Consider the following 19656-nt stretch of genomic DNA (forward strand, 5'->3'; position numbering starts at 1 on the left):
AATACACGAATTGTGGCTTGTCGAGCTTATACAGAGCGATTTTGCGTAAACGCTCAATTACGCTTTTTTTTACCGCATCGTAACGGTCGAGAAGATCTTGTATTCTCTCGGGAAGTTTCGTCCAAATTTCACGAGCTCTTTTCAGGCTCTCTCCTGCTGAGCCTTCAGTCGTAATGACGTATATTTTACATTCTTCAAGGAAACAAGGTTTCTCATATTTTTATGCCGTTTGAGAAAGTTATGCAGTGCACTGTGTGACGGAAACGCGGCCCGGCCATTTTCAACCTTACCGTCACACGGAATATTTACGTCGTAAAATCTTATCACGCGCAAACGGCAGGTTTTACGATACTTGCTTTTCTTCTCTTTTTTTCTCGCGCAAATTACAAGTCACATCGTGGATCAGAATAAAAGACCCATCCGTCGCGGACGGGACGAGTTCTTTCTCGTCTCTATTCCCGAGATGTCAGCGTGTTTGCGCTAAGTGGCAGGCTCTTTCCGATGCGCTCCAGCTTTTCGGTCTGTCCCGCCGCATACAACCGCAAAAGTTTTCACCTGGAGTTATCGGCGAAAGTTTCATCGTTCCATTTAAGGAATTGTCACGCAAAATGTGCGACTCTTAACACCAGACCACTCGTCTATTTTCGTGGCTGACAAACTTGCGTGAGAAATAATCTATTTAGGAAGGCACTTCCGATAACGAATTAAGCAAAACACTTTGATATTTAATTTCCTGTAGAGTCAAGAAATTTATTTCCTCACGTTATCGTCCCTAACGTGTGTTCCATGTTTCAGCTCGATTTTTTGTTATACTTGTTATATATTCATTGCAGAATTCCGTATATAAGCTCGTACAGATCCTTTATACTCTTTAGGTGAATTTTTATAATTTGGCATCGTTCGGATGTAAAACGTACTCGACTCGACGTATATCGAGAGTTTCCCAGCTGGGGTCCTCGAATTGCATTTCGTACAAACGCACATTTGTGAATTTTAAAAATATCGTGTGTATTCGATATACAATGTATTGGAACCGTTCAGAATATTCATATTACAGACAGAGTCCGATTATATTCTTCTATATTTTCTTCTACATTTCTATATTAATTGACATAGCGCAAATTTTGCTTTGCAACGAACAAAATCACGATACGCCACATTGAACGGTACACGTGGTGGCACGTGGAACGTGACTATTTAAAAATCCAACTAACTCGACAGCGTCAATCGATTTTTGCTAGACGCAAACGATATTACGTTTAGCGCTTCTGTTGACTCTCTTGTACGTTCGTTGTGAAATAAATGATTTCCAGTTGGAATTATTTGGCCGACGACGGAATTAAGTTTTATTTCATTTACATCGACATCACCGATCGAACGAAGCGCAATCGCACAGCGAAAGGAGAGTATCGAGTGTGCAAATAACGTCTCGAGATCAGAGTGTATACTTGTGTTTCACTCTCGCGCGCAAGTCCATTGGATGGTCTGCCGGGGGAGCGAGGATTATCATGGAAACGTCATCTAATCAAATGTCATCTATTCAGATGGCACCTGTTTAATTTCTGCTGCAGAATGAACTATCAGTGGCAGATTTAGCTGGCCGTTCAATCGCTAAAAACAGCCGATATCCGAACAAATAAACAGCACGAGAGGACTTTCGAGGACTTGCGTATGGATTTTAAAATCGAAAGGATTGAATCCAACTCGAAACACACATCGATATTTGATTTTTCGTAAAGTCGACAACTTTATTCTGATCTATTTCAAATTCTTCTCAGTGATGAACGCTATCGTCGCTAAGCTGATGTTGTTACCGTGGCAAGTTACAGTGCTTCGCAAGCACTGAAATATATAGAAAAGGGCATTTCCCTGGTTGAGGCGGGAACTTGTAAAAATCACTTTGTTCGACCACTGAGCTGTTCGCGTGCTTTGCAGATATAGTTGTTTTGCAAATTCCTAAAACTGGAGGAATGCCGATGTTTCGTCCGAGAATTCGTCAAACGGTTAATGTTAAGCGCAAGAGTAAGCAGATGCGTTTCACACGGAGAAACGTTGTTTTAGTCAGCAGTTACCAAAAGCGGAAACACGTTTTAGTTTAACGCGTGTCTAAAATTTGTTAGCGAATTGGAGCACACAGGAACACATGGGATTATTCTAATTTCCGCACTCCAACAAGATCCACGTAGCGGTCGTAAAGAATGTTTTTCGCCGACGCCTCTGCGAGAAGCCCGTTCGAGAGGAATGTCTCTCTTTCGAGCGCGCAGTCACAGATTTCCTCAAGAGTCTCAGCCCTTTAAAAGCCCGATCGCAATTATAAATCGTCACAGTATATAAATCTACGTGGTTTCTCACTGACAGTTGACAAAAATCTCCTTCTCCTATCTCTATCTAAATTTAAAACCTTACAGTTGTTCATATTTCAGCGGTTCATTCGCCGCCATTTTTTCGGGAGGCACACGGCACAGTGTAGAGACGAAAATAAAATCTGTCACTTTCGGCAGACACTTGTTAACTGAGCCCCACCCCCACCCCCGTCTTCTCCACCGCGCAACCCGGTAACCTTCTGTCAGAGACAGATTTGAACTTTTATTTCGCCGATAACAGCGAGAGATCGATGACGCGTTAGAAGAAAGAAATAGAGAAAGTGAGGCACCAAATTAGGTCACGTGCCGGATATCTTGATTTAACTTTCGCGCAAAACCGTAGCCTACGGCAATTGACTTGGATATCGACTTTCGGCGGCTTTCATTCTTTGATCGATGGCAACAGTGGGACGACGGTATTTAAGCAATCTCAACTCTGACATTTTGCGCTGTGCGTGATGTGTGAGAAAATATTTCTTTTTTATTTCGTCCGTGACAATGAACCAGCAATTGCGCAATATGCACTTTATACGTCAAGCACGCCAAAGAAATTCTCGCTCTCGGAGGTGTATTTGAATCCAACAATGTAAGATGCGATGGAATATTTCCGGCTCTCTCTCTCTCTCTCTCTCTCTCTCTCTCCTGTCTTTTTTTTTGCAGTTTATTCATTCCCCGTGGAACGATGACGTCACGTTTAGGAGACTCGATTGATATATGCATGTGCGTATATGGGCTTGATCGTTTTTCTCCCGTTCTGTCAATAATCGCATTCATCTGACGTTCACGCGTAAATAAAAGCAGTATCATATGTGGTTCAGTCGTTATACTTTATTTATGATGACTATTTGACACGTATTCTCGAGAAGTCTGTGCCTGGCATGTGATAACGGGTAGATGACAAAAGGTCATCATGTTGATGGATTCAGAGTGGACAATGCTATTTGCGATGATCCATATGAATAGCGAGCCCTTTTTAAAGCGCGCAAAGCCGCGCGAGTGCTTGCCATATTCTAAAATTTTTTTCCACGCACAGCCGTAACCTTTCCAGCGCGTTGGTCACATACCGCCCGGGGGACAAATAAAATGCAGAGATCATGAAAAATATTTGTGGATTGTAGTCACAATTCGCCAAATTCGCGGACCTCCACGGCTTTCACGAGCGCTCGAGCTTCGCGCTTGCTTGTTGTACTATAATGCGGAAAAAGGCACAACTAAATCCGGGAAGTTAACTTTTTTTAGTCCACTCAATTTTTTTTTCGCGTTTCGAGATTGCAAAAAGTATCTTGTATAAATGATAGTAATCGTTGCTTCCCTTACTTAAATAAATCACATCGAGAGAATACGGATTTTATCTTTCTCGTTTTTTGAGAACTCAATTGCACGATTTCATTTATTCACCATTTCGGCTGGACGCAACGATATTACTAGTCAAATCGGTATCGAGATATATATATATGGAGAGAGAGAGAGAGAGAGAGAGAGCACAATCCAACCGATTAGATTCAATTGGGATCCATTAATCAGATAAACGAATCACTAATAATTTACTACGCGCATAGCACAGTAAAAAAGTAAATAAAATTTACGATAGATTTTTCAATTGATAATCGCAACGTACAAATATCTCAAAGCGATACGTTAGATTTTGAAATGCCTGGCGTTGGACACTGGAAATTGCAGTGTTCGGAATTAATTGATAGAGATTTTGGTCGAGTACATTCTAATCACATACAATGATTATTTCGACCGAGATCCACTTTATTCGCAATCTCGTATGTGACGATTACATTAATTTTGATTGCAGATTTGCCGATTATTTCAACCAACTAACACCCGTATTCATAGTCAGGCCTTATATTTAAGACTTTCTTAAGTTTATCCTCAGATGGTCTGTAGCCAATAAAATAATCTGTGCAGCATCTAAAGATGGATATAAGGATATCTCGAATATAGGTCTGACTATAAGACGCCTGACGGATAGAAGATTTTTCCATCGATCAATACCGTGTTGTGCAAAAACGCTGTCGAGAGGCGCGCAATTGATAACTTTCTGCAATATACCACATTGTATAGACGAATACGGCAAACTCTCACGGTGGATTATACTCGTCGACCATACCGACCGGAAAGGAAGTGTACTTTCCGGCGGCAAGACGAAGTCTGATAAGGCGCTTATCGGCACGATGAGTTTACGGGAATCTTCATTGAGGGAAATAGCGGAAGCACGAGGCGGCGGAGGGAAAAGATGTGGAAAATACGTATATTTGCACACAAGTGGATTAGCGGAACGATTTTGCGGAATAAAATTGCGCGCTTAAATTTTAACAACGAATGCGGAAAATAATCTGCACGCAACGTGTCGTGTACGTGTAATCATATCGTGCATATCCTTATTTACAATGAAATATTGTAGAATCAAGCGAAAAGCGTAAGCCTCGAGATAATTTTCAAGTTTTCCCGCGACTCAGGACGCGAACAATAAGGAGCTTTCACTCCGACTGGCTGGGAAGTTTATTAATTTTGCCAACAAGAATGCGATTTGCTAAACTGTATTTCGTAATGCGTGTCTGGCACGGTTAACCGCACCAAGTGCGCGTAAACTTTTCAGGTTACGTTTATCGCGTTACATCAAAGGCGCAAAGGCGTCTCCTACGCGGGGAAATAATATTTGAAACGGGACAAGTCCATTTTTAATCACGCTGTAAAAACGCCGCTTGAAACACAACGCAATCGTAAACGCAATTCTCCTCTGCATTTTCCTCCAAGATTATTCTCATCATCCGAGTTTCGCCTTACAAAAGGCTTGGGGAGTATCCTTCTTTCGTCTCTCTCTCTCTCTCTCTCCCCCGTTCTCTCCTTTTTTTTATTCGAGAAGCATCACGTGCGGCGAGGCGACGCGACTTATTGACGACACGACAGTTATTGTGAACTTTCCCTCTAGTTTCGCGGTGAAACGCCTCGGACTAAATAATATCTATGTAAAAAAATAGCCACAACGTCTGCAGCTTATAGTCCGTTATGGAGACGCGCCAGTGCCATTCTTGAGAAAAAGTCTCGCGATGTAGAGGCGGAATGATCTTTCCGATCTTGATTTCGTACGCGAGTATACAAATCGAACGTGTTATTTCTATCCGTCTGCCTTTCTTGGCGCTTCCGAGGAGGAAATTATATCTGGGCTGCTCGCCCGCATCGTTTCAATCAAGCTTGGCATCTATCGCACGGCACCATTATTGCAGCGATTGAATCCGAAATACTGATATCTGATCTGTCGACACGTGTCGCGTTACCTTAATCAAATTGATCTCCGCACCGCGCATGGCCATTCGAGCTCCTGTCAAACGATCATTGCTCCAACGTGCTCAGCAGTGCTTCTCAGTTGTGACAACGTGGAACATCACAGTCTTATCGGAAGAGAAGAGAAAGGATCGTTTCTCCGCCGCGAATGTGCATAAATTCCAAGGAAAGAAAAATCACGCTTTCATCACGCGCTTACTTCCCGCGAAGAAATGACTCTCATGTAGCAAAACGAGATTGATGGGCCAGCTGCGATTAAATGTACGTACGGAATCCTTTCGGCGGTCTGCTTCATCGTGACCAATCGCTCGCCTCGTAGCCATCGAGCACGTAGCAGAAAAAGATTTTAGACTTCCGACATTCGCGAACGTGACCGACATTTTTCTTCGTTCCGGCGGAATGATGACAATGCACGCGTGACGAATCGCCAGCAGCCGGTGCAACCGAAAAAAGTGCTGTCGGCAGTTTCTCTCCCGGCGTACCGCCCGCGTACGAAATATGCAAAAATGCTTTGGCAAACAGACGCGCGCGCATAGGACAATGCGGCTCACGGCCGCCGCGAGTAGCCTGTCCGCTCCCGTCTCGCCCACCTTATCATCCTCTCCGTCTTTATTTATTAACCCCGAGCGCGCGAGTCACCGGATATTTTTGTTCGCGCGGAGAGTGTACCTGCACGAGACGGTCGTAAATGTTGCAAGAAATATTGCACGGAGCAGACACGCAATGTCATATTTCAACTTTGTATCTGATTCGAAAGACTGTACCCTGCTCGAGTCTATGAACGTAATGCTTGCGCATGATTTTTAAATAATATATCAGTCAAACGGAAACATAGTCACGCGGATCGGTAGCGAATACAATGCTGTTGGTTCATACCGGAAAAGGTGAAGCGTGACCTGGTCAGAAGCGCGAATTCAGGCCGAGACGATTACGACACGGTATTTCTCGTATTTTTTTACAATGCGACGCCATTAGAAGAGATATACATATAGATAGAGTTGACTCGACTATTAACCGAGATGAGGACGGTGAAACATCGCAATCCGCGAGATAACCGCTGTCGTTACGGCCGATTCTTGATAAAAAATGGCAGGCTGAAGAGTCAAACCATTTCTACAAGCTCGTGCATTTTCGTACCATGTATCATCCCGATGGAAGAGAGAAATAACACGTTATCTTCTCTTTCTCTCCTGGGCAAAATATGTAGATCGTCGGTGGCGTCCCCGTGTCTTTGACCTTCGTGTATGTCATCAAGGACAGTGATCTCCGAACAGGTTTTAGTCGGCGTTTATTGTTTATCAAAAAGTTATTAACAAAGGAGGAGCCTCTGTCTCCAATACAGTCTCCGCAATCCTCGAGAAATCCAGTCCAATCCTGCCCAATCATCGTATCATTGTACCTTTTTACACAAATAAAATTCTAGCTTAATACGTTCATTTCTTCAAACTTTTTTCCCTTGATAATTGTTTCGTTAATAATTTATTCGTGGTAATTGCCACCTGAAACACCTCGAAGATTATTCAGGGTCGTATCTTCGATAACGTCAGAAAGATACGTGAAGGTCAGATGTATCGCAGGTGGCACCGGTAATCTACATATCTTCCGCCCCCTCGCCCCTTTTGTTTTTATTTGTCACGAACATTTGTCGGGAAAAGAGCGGAACGAGCGGAACGGAAGAGACGTGCGCGTGGAGATAAATATCGGCCGGCGACTCGCAAGAATTTCAATTTCGCGCAAATACGTACGATATATCCGGCGGGATTTGTTCAGAGAGGTCGGACGGCTTCAATTAAGGTCGATTACAGCGCGCCGTTGTAACGGGCGAGCAGCTACAGCCGTCATTTCGGCTATATCGCCGAACGTGTTACCGCTAAATAGCATCACGCGACGAGTACGTGAAATACGGAGCACAATCTCAAATCAATCGACAAGTTCCGCGGAGGCGAGAGAATCCCATTGCCGCCTGCATAATCGATAATGGCGATCGTGTCACAGCGCGAATTTTAAAACGTCGAGGGCGCTGCACACCCGCGCGATAAAACCGGACCATCGCGTGCCCAACGTTACCTCGGAAGTCGAGCTCGAAACATTGCTTCCACCTTAATCTTGCAAATTCCATCCAACTCGGAGGACTACAGCGGAGGATCTCGAGACGTAACACTCCACAGGCTATCGTTTTTCGATGCTACGCAAACCAAGTAGCGCCATTCGATACGTCCGAAGCTCTTCGGAAACTTTGACATGACATGATACGACACTTGAAGCTCGAAGCCAGGAATTTTCGATCTCTGTTCGGGGTAGAACTAATTTGCAGGAGCGTCACAAGATTCTGCGCAATTATTACTTAGTTGGAGTAATTTTTAGCGTGTTGCAGCTGATTTTCGAACGACAATTTTCGCCGTGGGAAAATTTAATATTCGATCTTTCGAGTTCTCTCAATTTCACGAATATTCACGCACTCGACTATTCACGCTTTAAAGTTTTACTATTCAATTATAACACTTTAGGAGCGCGCTTCAGAAATTCAAAATCTCAGAGCTTCAAAGAACTGAAACTTCAGATATAATTTGCCACTTTTGATCATTCAAAGTCATTTAAAGTCCCTTCATTGAGGTTCGAACGAGAGAAACGATTAAAAATTCTTTAATATTCTATCATCTCAAAAATTGTCTTAATATTCCATCGTCCCAATTTCATATTTTTTCTCTAAGTTTTTACGATGAAGATTTACTCGAAAGGCGCCTTGAATTCTCCATTCTGCGTCACCGCGCGGATATTTTTTCTCGAGATTGAAGAGCGAGTCTGGTATATTCTACAGATCGCAGGGACTATTTCATTGCAACCAATATACCCATATGGAATCCGAATTCGCTCAAAGTTTCCGCGAAACATTCAGTTTTGCGATTTCGAGCGGCAGTTCTTTCACCACAGATTCAAGAGAATCCTTATTGCTTCATCTTCGCTCGAGTTTCGAGCGAGTTTTCGCTTTAAGAAATTTAGAGAGTTTCTATGTTGAAAGTCTCCACAGAAACTCAGAACAAGACCGTAGAAATTTAGGAAGAGCTTCTATAGAATTGAAATTTCGACTCAGGAACGATCGCGCGTTTACGACGATAGAGCGCGCTTACGGACGCGTAGCGTCCGTGGGACGCTAGCCAAGGACTTACCAAGTTCAGCAGATACACGTTCGTCACCGTGCGCATCTTTTTATTCCTCGCCAGGGTGATGAGCACCAACGAGTTGCCGACGATGGACAGGAAGAAGATTATCCCGTACAGCGGTATGATGAGGGTCTTCATGAGGCGGTCTTGGCTCGACTGTTGGCCGACCGGCAGGGTGACGTTCGCGATGCCGGAAGTGACGGTAGTGAACCGAGGCAGACCTGTAACGATCGGCGAGTAGCCGTCGGTCGCTAGAGCACCAAAATACTCCGTGGAAACCAGGTTGTCGGACAGATTGCGCCCTTGAATCGACATTTTCTTGTCACCCGTGCACTTGGATCTCTCATCCCCCTTCGCATCGATCCATGCGTTCATATCGACGAAGGTATCCTGCTTCGGGCGTTACATCGCATCGAGAGTCCACCTACGTCAGCTTGTACTTCTCTCCTTTTATCAACAAGAGCCTCGTCACTTTCTTTTCTCGCACGCACATACGCACACACGCACATACGCACGAGCACACGTCTAGCGGCGGCCTGTAAACACGCGTATCTCGTTCATCATTCGTTCAGCGCTCGAGCGTTCCTGCCACCGACACTACCAGCCCGCGATCTTTCGCCCGCGTTCCCAAACATATTTCTTCCCGGCTCTCCCGAAACTTCGCTCCGCACTTGAACAAATTATCCCGAAACGTAATCAATTACCGCGGCATTTCCTTGCGCGTTATCGAGGCTATCGCCGTTGGCGGAGCGTCCGCCGGAACGGAGCGCCGAAATAAACGGAAAAATTGATTTCGCCGAGCGAAAGTCGCGGCCCGCATTCACCGTGTGTGGTGATTGCAACTGCGAACCAACTCGGTCCTGCGAAATGCGCGGTGATATATCCCGAGGGTCCTGCAAATAGAAGGAGACATACAAATTAATAAACGTCGGACGTTACGGCGTAGTCCTTTGACAGGGCGTGGTCCTTTGAGCAACACGGACAATTCACGGGCAACGTAAATATGCACACGTTCGTGTGTCTAATTTCACGTTGGCTTCATTGACATTCAAACGCCAATGATTCATAGGTCGCTTGTAATTCTCGCGTTAGGATCCCCGTATCACGTGCAGCTCTTGTTTGACTCGTCTGCTTTTTTTCTTTTTCAATCAGACGACGAACGAATACAAATCGTTCTGTACTTCAAGCTTGATGTCTTTACAGGCTGAACGGCTCTTCTGACGACTTTTACAGTCTCGTAACTGGAAATACTTCGTACATGATGAAGAGGTTAGTTTGGTAGGAAATACAAGATTTTCTTACAGCGTTACAGTAGCTTCACAAAGTGGAAGAGTTGAAGGAGATGAATTAACGCTCAACCTTGAATAAATACGAAATCGGCAAGTTCCCTTCAATTCACGACTTCTATCGCGGTGCTCTCGCGCAGCTCACTCGATTCGCGAGTTAATTGCATTATGAGCTTCCGCTGCCGCACTTTTTAATCGCGTCGGGGAATTACTGCGACGATACTGCCCGAGTTGCTGCCGCGCAAACAGCCGAGATACCTTACAAAAGATCGCAACTTTATAAGTCGCTCCGCATCTCACGTAATTACGACTCTCTCTCTTTGTCCTTTTTGTCTCTCTCTCTCTCTCTCTCTCTCTCTCTCTCTCTCTCTCTCTCTCTCTCTCTCTCTCTCTCTACCTCTCTCTCTGTTCTCCCTTTATCTCTCCCTCTGTTCACGTCGCACTTTTACGATTCCTCGTATCATAACAACAGCGGGCAGACTTGCTGTTCTTGCGATACAAAATTTCCGCTTTATCCGATCTTCGGGCTTTTCCACGTCGTTTCTCCCTTGCATTTTCCCGGCCGTCTGCGCTACGTAAAAAATACAGTGCTCATCTGGGTAACTTGTTCCTCACTTTTTCCGGTGCATTCGCCGTGGGCGGAGGAGCGTTGGGACAATTACAGCACGCGTCCTCTGTTACAGCGACTGTCGAAATTTCGTCAGTGGTCACGCGAAAATTCCGTGTGTGTGTGTGTGTGTGTGTGTGTGTTACTGCTAGCCCGCCGGTAACTTCCAGGCGAGTCGAAAGTGCACTCGGGACAGTGCGCGATTTCGAGCGAGAGTCCAAAGTGCGTGGAGTGGCTTTAAAAAGATTTAAGTTTGAAGCGCTGTAATGGCTCGCATCCAGCAGAAATTTCCGCGAAGCTCCCGCGAATTTTACTTGTCTCCTTCTTGAAGAACGAGCTACGCTTTAATACCGTTCGATTCGCCATTCGGCCAATTCGAGGGAACTCGACGTAGTGCCGGTCCGTAATTGTTCCTAAGTCACTTCGCGACAGATGTATCCGATCAAGTGTCCGACGACACGATCGATTCTTCAAGCGACGGCACCGCGGCAACGCGACATAAATTTCAACAACAATCGAACGCCGCGCGACGTGAATGTCTCTTCGGGCGCGCCGATGCACCGATGCCTGATTAAATGTCGCTTTATTTATTCGCCCCGTGTCTCGTGTTATTAATCGCACACGCACGCTGAAGTCGAGGGAGAAAAGGAGGATCGACGATAGGAGCACATGACGGCGTTCCGCGGCGCGTACGACCGCGCGCGAGAGACCGATCGTAGAAATTAAAAGACAAATTCCCGACGTCCCGCGGCTGATCAGAATTCCGCCCGCGGACAGCGATCCGATTTTCGTTTCGCGTCTACCCCGCCGCGAGATTTCACTTACGAATCACAAATATGCACGGCTCTCCGCGACGTGACGCGCGTCGCTGATCCGCCGGTCATAGTTATCGCCGTGATACGCTCTCGAGTATCAATCATGAGCGCGACGCGCATAGATTCGATGCCACGTATCGCGGCGAACAATATGCCGCGCTCGACGAGGTCCGACGAGCTCGACAAATCATAACGGGAAGCAGCGAATTCCACGTCGAAATTTCACCGTGAAGCACCCAATAGTCCGCGCTCTGTCAGTCTTCGGCGCTCCCGAGAAATGCACTTTCGGAAAGATTCTCTCGTGAAACTCGACGAAACAATCCCGAGAGGGAGTATTCCCGAATGAAATATCGAGTGAAGATCTAAAAGGTTTCTCAGCGCGACTGAAAATTGATCGAGAGATGAGACGTTAGAATGAAAATGAATGTGCTGGTTGCCAAGAGGTGGGCTGAGCCGTGCCTTTGAGCCTCATAGTTCTGCATCTTTCATCACGATGATGCAAATGACTGGTGGCACTCGTGTGCATGTGCGTTAAAATTGAATATTTTGTGGAGATTAGGAGCAAAGGTCGCTAGGCAACTTGAGGAGAATCGGGGCGGATCTCTCTCGGGACTTATCGTTCGTTAGTGATTCGTTCATCTTTTTTTCCACTCCCGTACAGCTGAATATTTCACAAATCCCAAAATTTGCGCAAAAATTCGCAGAACCACGGGATTTTAATCCGGGTTCTGCATAATGAAATGAAAACACTTCCGCGCTGCTTGATTTCCCAAAATTCGGAATGTGAATTTATTACACGCGTTATACGGAGCGCCACCGTGCTCGCGCGCGCGCGCGGAGTGCTGTAACGAGCGTGTCGTCGCGTGACGATGGCATTACGAATGTAATTCGTTCGAGGCTCGTACGCGTTTTTAGAAGCCAATTTACCGGCGATGCTTATCGCGCGGCAGCAACGAGACGTTTCCAATGACATACGACTTTCAGCCACCCTCGCACGCGTGTGCGCCGCGCGCGTGTGCATTCGCTCGCGCGATGATTCGCGCGGTAATGCGGCGTAAATTCCAACGACAATCGAACGCCGCCGAGTGAATTTCTTGGAATATAATCGCGGCGCGATTAATTAAACCACTTTATTTATCCGTCCTGTGGCGGCGGAACTAATGCGGAACGCGTAAAGTTCAAACGAGAAAATCAATTGATAATTAATAAACGACGCGCTTGCCGATTTCGTTGGAGCAATTAATTGAGCCTCGCCCGGCGTTATTTATCCGCCGCGGCGACGCATCAGCGCGGATAACAAACTCGACTCTTCGCGTGCAACGAGTTACTTTCCGTAAATTTTCGCGATCCACCCCGAGAGAGAGAGAGAGAGAGTAAGTGGACTGTTTTTTTCCTCGCAAGATTGATTCCCAGGCGCGATATATGGCGCACACGCGCACACACACACACACACACGTGAGGCGAGCGAGACTCTAATTGAAGGATAACAGCGCGCGCTGAGCCCGGGAATATTCGCAAAGGTTGATAAATTTTCCTCTTGAATGCTCGACTGGGGTTAACCGAAATTCCGAGGGGTCTGGGGTGCCGTTTCGCGCGAGCTGGCGCGTTAGAGCGTTAACGCGCCAGCTCGCGCGTACCTGAGACAGTTTTCACAATTGCTGCCGAGAGCGCGGCATACGGCCGCCCCACGTTTGCCATTTGTACAGCTCAACATCTCCGGGACCGGGAGCAGCGCGTGGAACGAGAATGAATTTCTGAAGCGTCCGGGATACCGCGAGGCCGAGATAACGTACACTCGTCGTACACTCATTTGACGTACATACGCTCATTTGTGCGAGATATACACCGCGCCGGCGCCGGGGCGTCCGATCCGAAGCGGTAAATGGCAAGATGCGCGCGGATGTACGACGGCAATCTCATCAATCGACTTTATAATTTCACGCGCGGAATGCACAGGGCGTCGCATACACGCACACGTGCACACTCGCGGACTCGCGCGCCGCGAGTCTGGATCAGCCGGGGAAAAATAACTGCAAATAACTCGGCCGGCGCGGCGCGGCGGAGAGATTAATGGATGAGAGTTGCAGGGAAATTGCGGCATCGGGCAGCTTCAGAGCCTCCTCGACATCCGACCGAAGCTTCCGGTTCATTTGTTCGATATGAAATACCCACGAGCGCGCTACTCCTTTAAGGCTCTCGAATGTTGGGAGTTGCACGAAGATACTCCGCGAAATACCGATGAGTCCGTGGGAAACGGCACGAGGTCGGCGGAGACGCACCGACTGCAGGGACTCGTTCGTACGGAGCGTCCTCGCAGCACACGTAGGCCGAAGCGTGCCGTTGCGAGAAAAGTCTCATTTTGCCGTCCAGGTCGCCGGACCACCGGGGGTGGGTGGACACCGAAGACGTAAACAATGTAGAGACCCGTCGGTTTACTAATGCATAAATGTTGCGATAAATGTTCGAAGGTACCTCTCGCTGTCTGTGCGCGAGCGCGAGCGCTCTTCGAAAAACTCCGCCTTGATCTCCGCTGGATCTCCCGAACGGCCCGGAGGTCAAGAGAGATGTTGCAAGAGGGGTGGTGGGTATGTAGCGTGTTACGTATCGTGGTCATCATAAAATCATGCTGGAACCGTATGGTGAACCGTTGGTACTCAGCCGAGCGAGGAGAATGCATGAACCCAGTTTACACAGTTTCTTTCAATCTCCCCCGTATAATTCAGCTTCTTCACGTCCTTCCCGGAACCGTTGCTCTCTTGAATATATATATATGTGTGTGTGTGTGTGTGTGTGTGCACATACGCGCGCGTGCTTGTCCGTTTATTTTGTTTCAAGCTCTTGGCAACTCGGTGCTTTCCTGTGCACCTAGGTGTCTTCGAGAGATACCGCCGTAAATATCGCAGCGCGAGAGATCCTTGCGATAAAGAGGAATGTTTTTATGCGTTCGTATATATATATATATATATATATATAAACTTATACGAACCAATACGTGGATTTCATCACGGTGTACCGCGGTTACTCGCGTCCATTATTTACCACGACGCTATTCTTTTGTTTATATAAAAATATATCCTTTCTTCTGAGGAAAAATCTCAAGGCAAGTTTCGGAGTTTCCGGACGATAGAAAAAGTGGAGCCTTTAACCACCGAAAGTTCGGGCGATAACAAAATGAAAATTTCTCTCGACCAGTTTGTAGAGCAGATTTCGACGCAATTTTAATTCAAGACTCAGCTTCAAAGATATGTTATATTTAAAATTAAATTTAAATTAAATAAATAATTATAAAATAATAATAAAATTAAATTATATTTAAAATCAAAAATGAGGGAAAAAATTGTCAAACATTGTCGTGAGGAATAATTTTCGTAAACAATAAGCTCAAATCACCAAACGGTGTATATAAATTTAGATTTTTTTTACACGCAGATGTAATTATTGTCTCCCTTATTAATTTAGATTTTACACGGAACGTGTGAACGTGTGACGAACATGTGAACTTATTTCACGTGCAAGTTTTCTTTTCACGTTTTCCGGATTAGAGAAGATGTTCTCGTCGACATGGAATATACGGAAGCATAATTAGCGGTGCTGTGATCACTGAAAATTATTACCATTACATATTTTACGCAATTATCGCACGTCGCTCATTGGAATAAATCCTCGGCCGACGGCAACATTCGGACGCACAATGGTGCGTCGATTGTTCGCGGATCTCTGTTATTCGAGATACAATTTCGGGCATTAATTGCCGGTCGGTCGAATCAGTCCGGTTATCCATTAGCTGTACATATAGCCGTACGTATACCGTAACATCGAGTATTCTGTTGTGCTAAAACACTATGATCGTACGCGGCATTGCTCAATTAACTTTCGGTTATTTGGCACGTTGTGCTTGAATCCAGCCGGGACCGGCGAATATGTCTCTCTCGTCGCCATCGACGATTTATCGATAGAGTCCACGTCCGACTTTTAAAACGGGGAACGAAACGGTACGGTATCTCGTGGGATATAATACGCCATTAATCTTCATAAAAGGCGGTAGGTCGGAATGTAAATTCCGTCTGATTTCTCCGACTTGTCTCGAACGTCAAAAAGTTTCCCTGATATTTTACTACGCGGCCCTCCCAATTTAACGGCGTTAAATTCCTCGGCGGACGGCGCAACTGTATTTATTCCTCTTTTTCTCTTCTCTCCTCTAAAAAAGTTACTATTTTTTTTTTAGAGTTTTCTGGGCAAGGGGGTGTAAGAATTATTATATCTCTACGCGTTGAAACTCACTACAGTTTCGGACGTTCGCGCGCGCGATGATTTTGCGAATATCATTACCGTCATTATTAAATCCGCCGTAACGGTCACGTGCGCGTATCGACTGTAAATTTAATTCTTTCCACTTGAACGCAATTATTTTGCCGCAGGCATTATAAACGTTCAAATTTGATATCAATAATTACGCGGCACATATTGTTATTATCTGCTAATGGGGACAAAATTCCACACTGGACCGTGACCGTGTGTTCTCCGCCGCAAACAAACAAATCTAACAAGAACATCCTGACTGATATAACAACCGATTTAAAGTCCTTTGTGGCCTTTGACATTCATTGTTGAAGAAATTATTAATGATCCTGGAAACACCGTGACTCTGTTGATCGCTCTTTTTGTTTCGACTCGAATTATCGATCACCGTCTAAATTAGCTCTGATTACGCGCCCAAAACCTGGTAATTATTTTTTTTGTGCGCTGTTAACGACCCCGTAATATCGTCGAAGACCGCGCTCTCGGCAGACAGCTCGGTAGGCCGTGCGCTATAAATCACCGAAGAAACGTTTTTACATGCTAAAATCACAGGTACAACGACTAATATACTTAGCGACCGATGAATCGCATCCTCAGCGATTTCGCAGCATCAATCACCCCTTGATACCTTGCCCAATCTTATCTCTCCGCCTCTTTCGGGAGATTGTCTTGCGGGAGCTTCGGTGTTCGTCGGAGAAAGGCGGATGATACGATCGCTCGATACACCCGCGACGTCCGCTTGATGATATTCCGACGAAACAATCTGGTAATGCCGATTTCACAGACGCAACATATTCCCCGGGGGAGTGCACGATCGCACGTTAGTCAGCGGCGTGCTCCTGCCTCCCTCGGTGTATCTCTGTCTGCGTGTTGACGCAATCGCCAAAACGTTGCTGGGTAAAACGTAAAATCTACGAGAGTCTACCAGTCGCTCGTGCGAAACTCACGTATGTAGAGTTGCGTTCGCAAATACCTCGAGCCGCACCGTTTGAAATCGCTCCCGGTTGCAAAAGGGAAGCGGCAACTCACCCCCGGCGTGACTTTTATCCAGCGGGCTTCGGTCCTCCTCGCTTCACGGTAGGGCTCGAGTTAAGCCGAACAGAAAAGCGACGGGCGAAACGCGAAACGGTGTTCGCATCGCGGCCCAATTAGTCCCCGAGTGGCGCGTGTTCGCGAGTAATATAAATATAAATCAGTGTTACATGAATTTTTGATCGCGTTGACCTTTGCTCTTCCTTTCTCCTCTTTTGGCATCTAGAGAGCCGTGAGTAAAAGAGTCATGTGTTTAAAAGCCGGAGCGAGAGTCGGAAGCTCGCCTATCTTTTTTCGCCAGCAAGCAATTCACCGCGGTATTTCAAGAGAGAAATTTCTTCATTACTCCTAGCATCGCGCGATATCGTGAGTGACATGTGTCGTTGGCGCTCCGACCTGGGGAAAAAATTAAAGGCGCTTAACCGTGCGTCCGTTTTTATTCCCAGGCACGAGCGTTAAACATTCCTCTCGGATTTCATCGGATTAATTATGAAGCGGTATGGCATTTCCCTTCCGGAAATAACTTCACATCGTTGTAACTTCCGCTCTTCTCCCGCTGTCCCCTCTCACAATCCTCTTTTTCGCGAGATGGTACCGCACTTGGAAGTTTATACGATAGCGCGGAAATGATTGCAGAGTCTCTCCGGCTCTGCCGGCGGCGCCGCGGTAATCGAAAAATTATATACACAACTCGAATTTTACCATCCGTCGCCGCGTCGTCGGCACGCTAAGTAAAACCGTGAGATTACGCGCTTCGGTATTCATGCACAGGTGCCAATACTCGTGACTGCATTCTTCGTCGCATCGGCAGCGCAGCCCGCAATATTTTCACAGAGCGCGGCGTGAAATGCGATTTCAGCCTGTTCGACGTTATAATCAATCTAATCGAATGTATAAGAATGTGACACGCGGGGGGATTTAATCCAGATTTAATCCAGATTTAATCCATTACCTTTCAATCGTTACTTTCGTGAGTCGTGACGGCATCGGCAAACTGTCGCAGGATAATAAATTGTGTGAGACTTATTCTGCGATTGCATTTTCTCGTAATGTTAACAGTCGCTTCTGCGACTGATATGAGAACGCGCCGTTTAACAGAGGCGATTAGCGCAATCGGGCTAATTTAGGCTTTTCAAGCCTCGTCCGATTCGGCTAGTCCCGAAGAGAGAACATGGTGGAAAAGAGAGCGTGGTCTTGCTTGGATTAATCTTGAAGCTACACCAATAATCGCCATCGCCATCCGGCAACTGCAAACGCCGAATCCGAATCTACGTTACAAGACACACGAGAATTAATTACTGCTCACGCCGGCGTTGACCGGCGTCGCCCGGATTAAAGCACGTAGAACGGCTCGTCCGTCGGCAACGCGACGGGATATTTGTTGGCCCGTTGAAAAGTTGCGCGCGTTACATTCGCCATTCGCTGGGACGCGCGGCTGCGGAAAGTCGCCTTTTGAAATCCGCCTGGACTCGCGCTTCGAGCTCATTTCAAATTCGACGCTCCGGCCATTCTTTTCCCGCCGTTTCCCGCGAGCGATGACGGATCGGCGAACGGTCGGTACAGTGCGGTACGATACGGTCGTACCGGTATCAGCGACGCGCACGCGACGGACCTTCGCCGCTGACTGAAGCCGAGCTGGCTGCGGACTAGTCCGGGATGCCGCACACCTCGCAACACCGAGTCCGCGGCCAATCGTGAACGAGCCGCCACGTCTTCGTGTTCCTCGTCCTCGACCCTCGTGCACGCATCAATTCTTACGCAATATCGCGGTATGAATTTTCCTCACTCATCCCCCCCCCTCCCCCGTCCTCCTATCCTCCCGCCCGCCCCGCGATCGACCCCGCCCGACGTCGACGTATTAACCCTCGAGCGACACACACACACACACATACATATATATTTTGTCCGATTACACCCGAGATAAAGCGCGAAATACATCGCTCAGGGCGCTGGTCGGCGGGAGGGCGCGCTCCTTCCCTCCCTTCCTCTTTCTCCGTCCTTCTACTCCGGCTCTATTCTTTTTTCGCGCAATTTCGCCCGAACGGCTGGTCGGTCCGGCCGCGAGTCGTCGGATTATCCTGCGGACACTTACGGCCACGTCTCCGCATCCTCGCGATGGCTATATTCTACGGGGTGTTACTGGGGTGGAGCGAAAAGGGGCGAAAGCGCGAGCGTGTGATGGGCGAGCGTGATCGCGAGGCCGTCCTCGGCCAGATCGATGAGTAATTATGCGGGTTTATCAGGTACGAATACACCTGCGACACGGAATCTCGCCATTTTTTCCCCTGCAGCCGCTTTTTGTTCGCCCGCAGAGGGGTGGCAGGGGGGCGCAAGGACGCGCGTGTCATCGCTGATACTTGGGCGCATTTTATCAGCGTTTCCCGATCCGCTGCACTTCGATGGCGTGACAGAGCGAGAGAGCGTTTAGTGGAAACGAGTAGCTCATCGGCGTCGCTCGACATATTATATCGCGCAATGAATGGCATTCCGAACACGTTGGTCGCGTGCCTTCTACGTGTTAAGAGGTTTGTCTGTTTACAGTACGGCGCACAGTGGGGCCAGATGACATTCTTTGTTTGAAAATCCTCTAGAGACCTGAATTTCCAACCGATCATCGACACCAATGGACGAGGTTGATCCTGAATAAATTCCGAAGAGGTCTGTCTTGCCAAAATTTAAAAAGAAATTTTTTTCTCGAATCACTAGCTCCGAAAGAGGAAAAATGATCGTTAAACGCGAGAAACTTGTGAAGTACTCATTATCCGATACTTGTTTCTATCTAATAGCGTATTCAGCGGA

The 19656-nt window shown here is 46.8% G+C and overlaps 1 protein-coding gene across 2 annotated transcripts in view; it reads right to left on the minus strand.

Moving 5' to 3' along the window:
- The window catches only part of LOC105182349 (cholecystokinin receptor), a 39413-nt gene extending 20944 nt beyond the window's left edge, over positions 1-18469 (minus strand). The window contains exons 1-3 of one of the 2 annotated variants that reach the window (XM_011139708.3): positions 18164-18469; positions 17810-17851; positions 8825-9711 (exon numbers count right to left, since the gene is read on the minus strand). In XM_011139708.3, coding sequence (XP_011138010.1) covers positions 8825-9193 — 369 coding nt within the window. In that variant the 5' untranslated portion in view covers positions 9194-9711; positions 17810-17851; positions 18164-18469. Of the gene's footprint in view, positions 1-8824; positions 9712-17809; positions 17852-18156 lie in introns of both variants that reach the window. The other variant, XM_025300049.1, reaches the window with a different exon arrangement.
- Positions 18470-19656: the final 1187 nt, after the last annotated feature.

The sequence above is a fragment of the Harpegnathos saltator genome, unplaced genomic scaffold, assembly GCF_003227715.2.
Source record: "Harpegnathos saltator strain DR-91 unplaced genomic scaffold, Hsal_v8.6 scaffold104, whole genome shotgun sequence".
Classification (NCBI taxonomy): domain Eukaryota; kingdom Metazoa; phylum Arthropoda; class Insecta; order Hymenoptera; family Formicidae; genus Harpegnathos; species Harpegnathos saltator.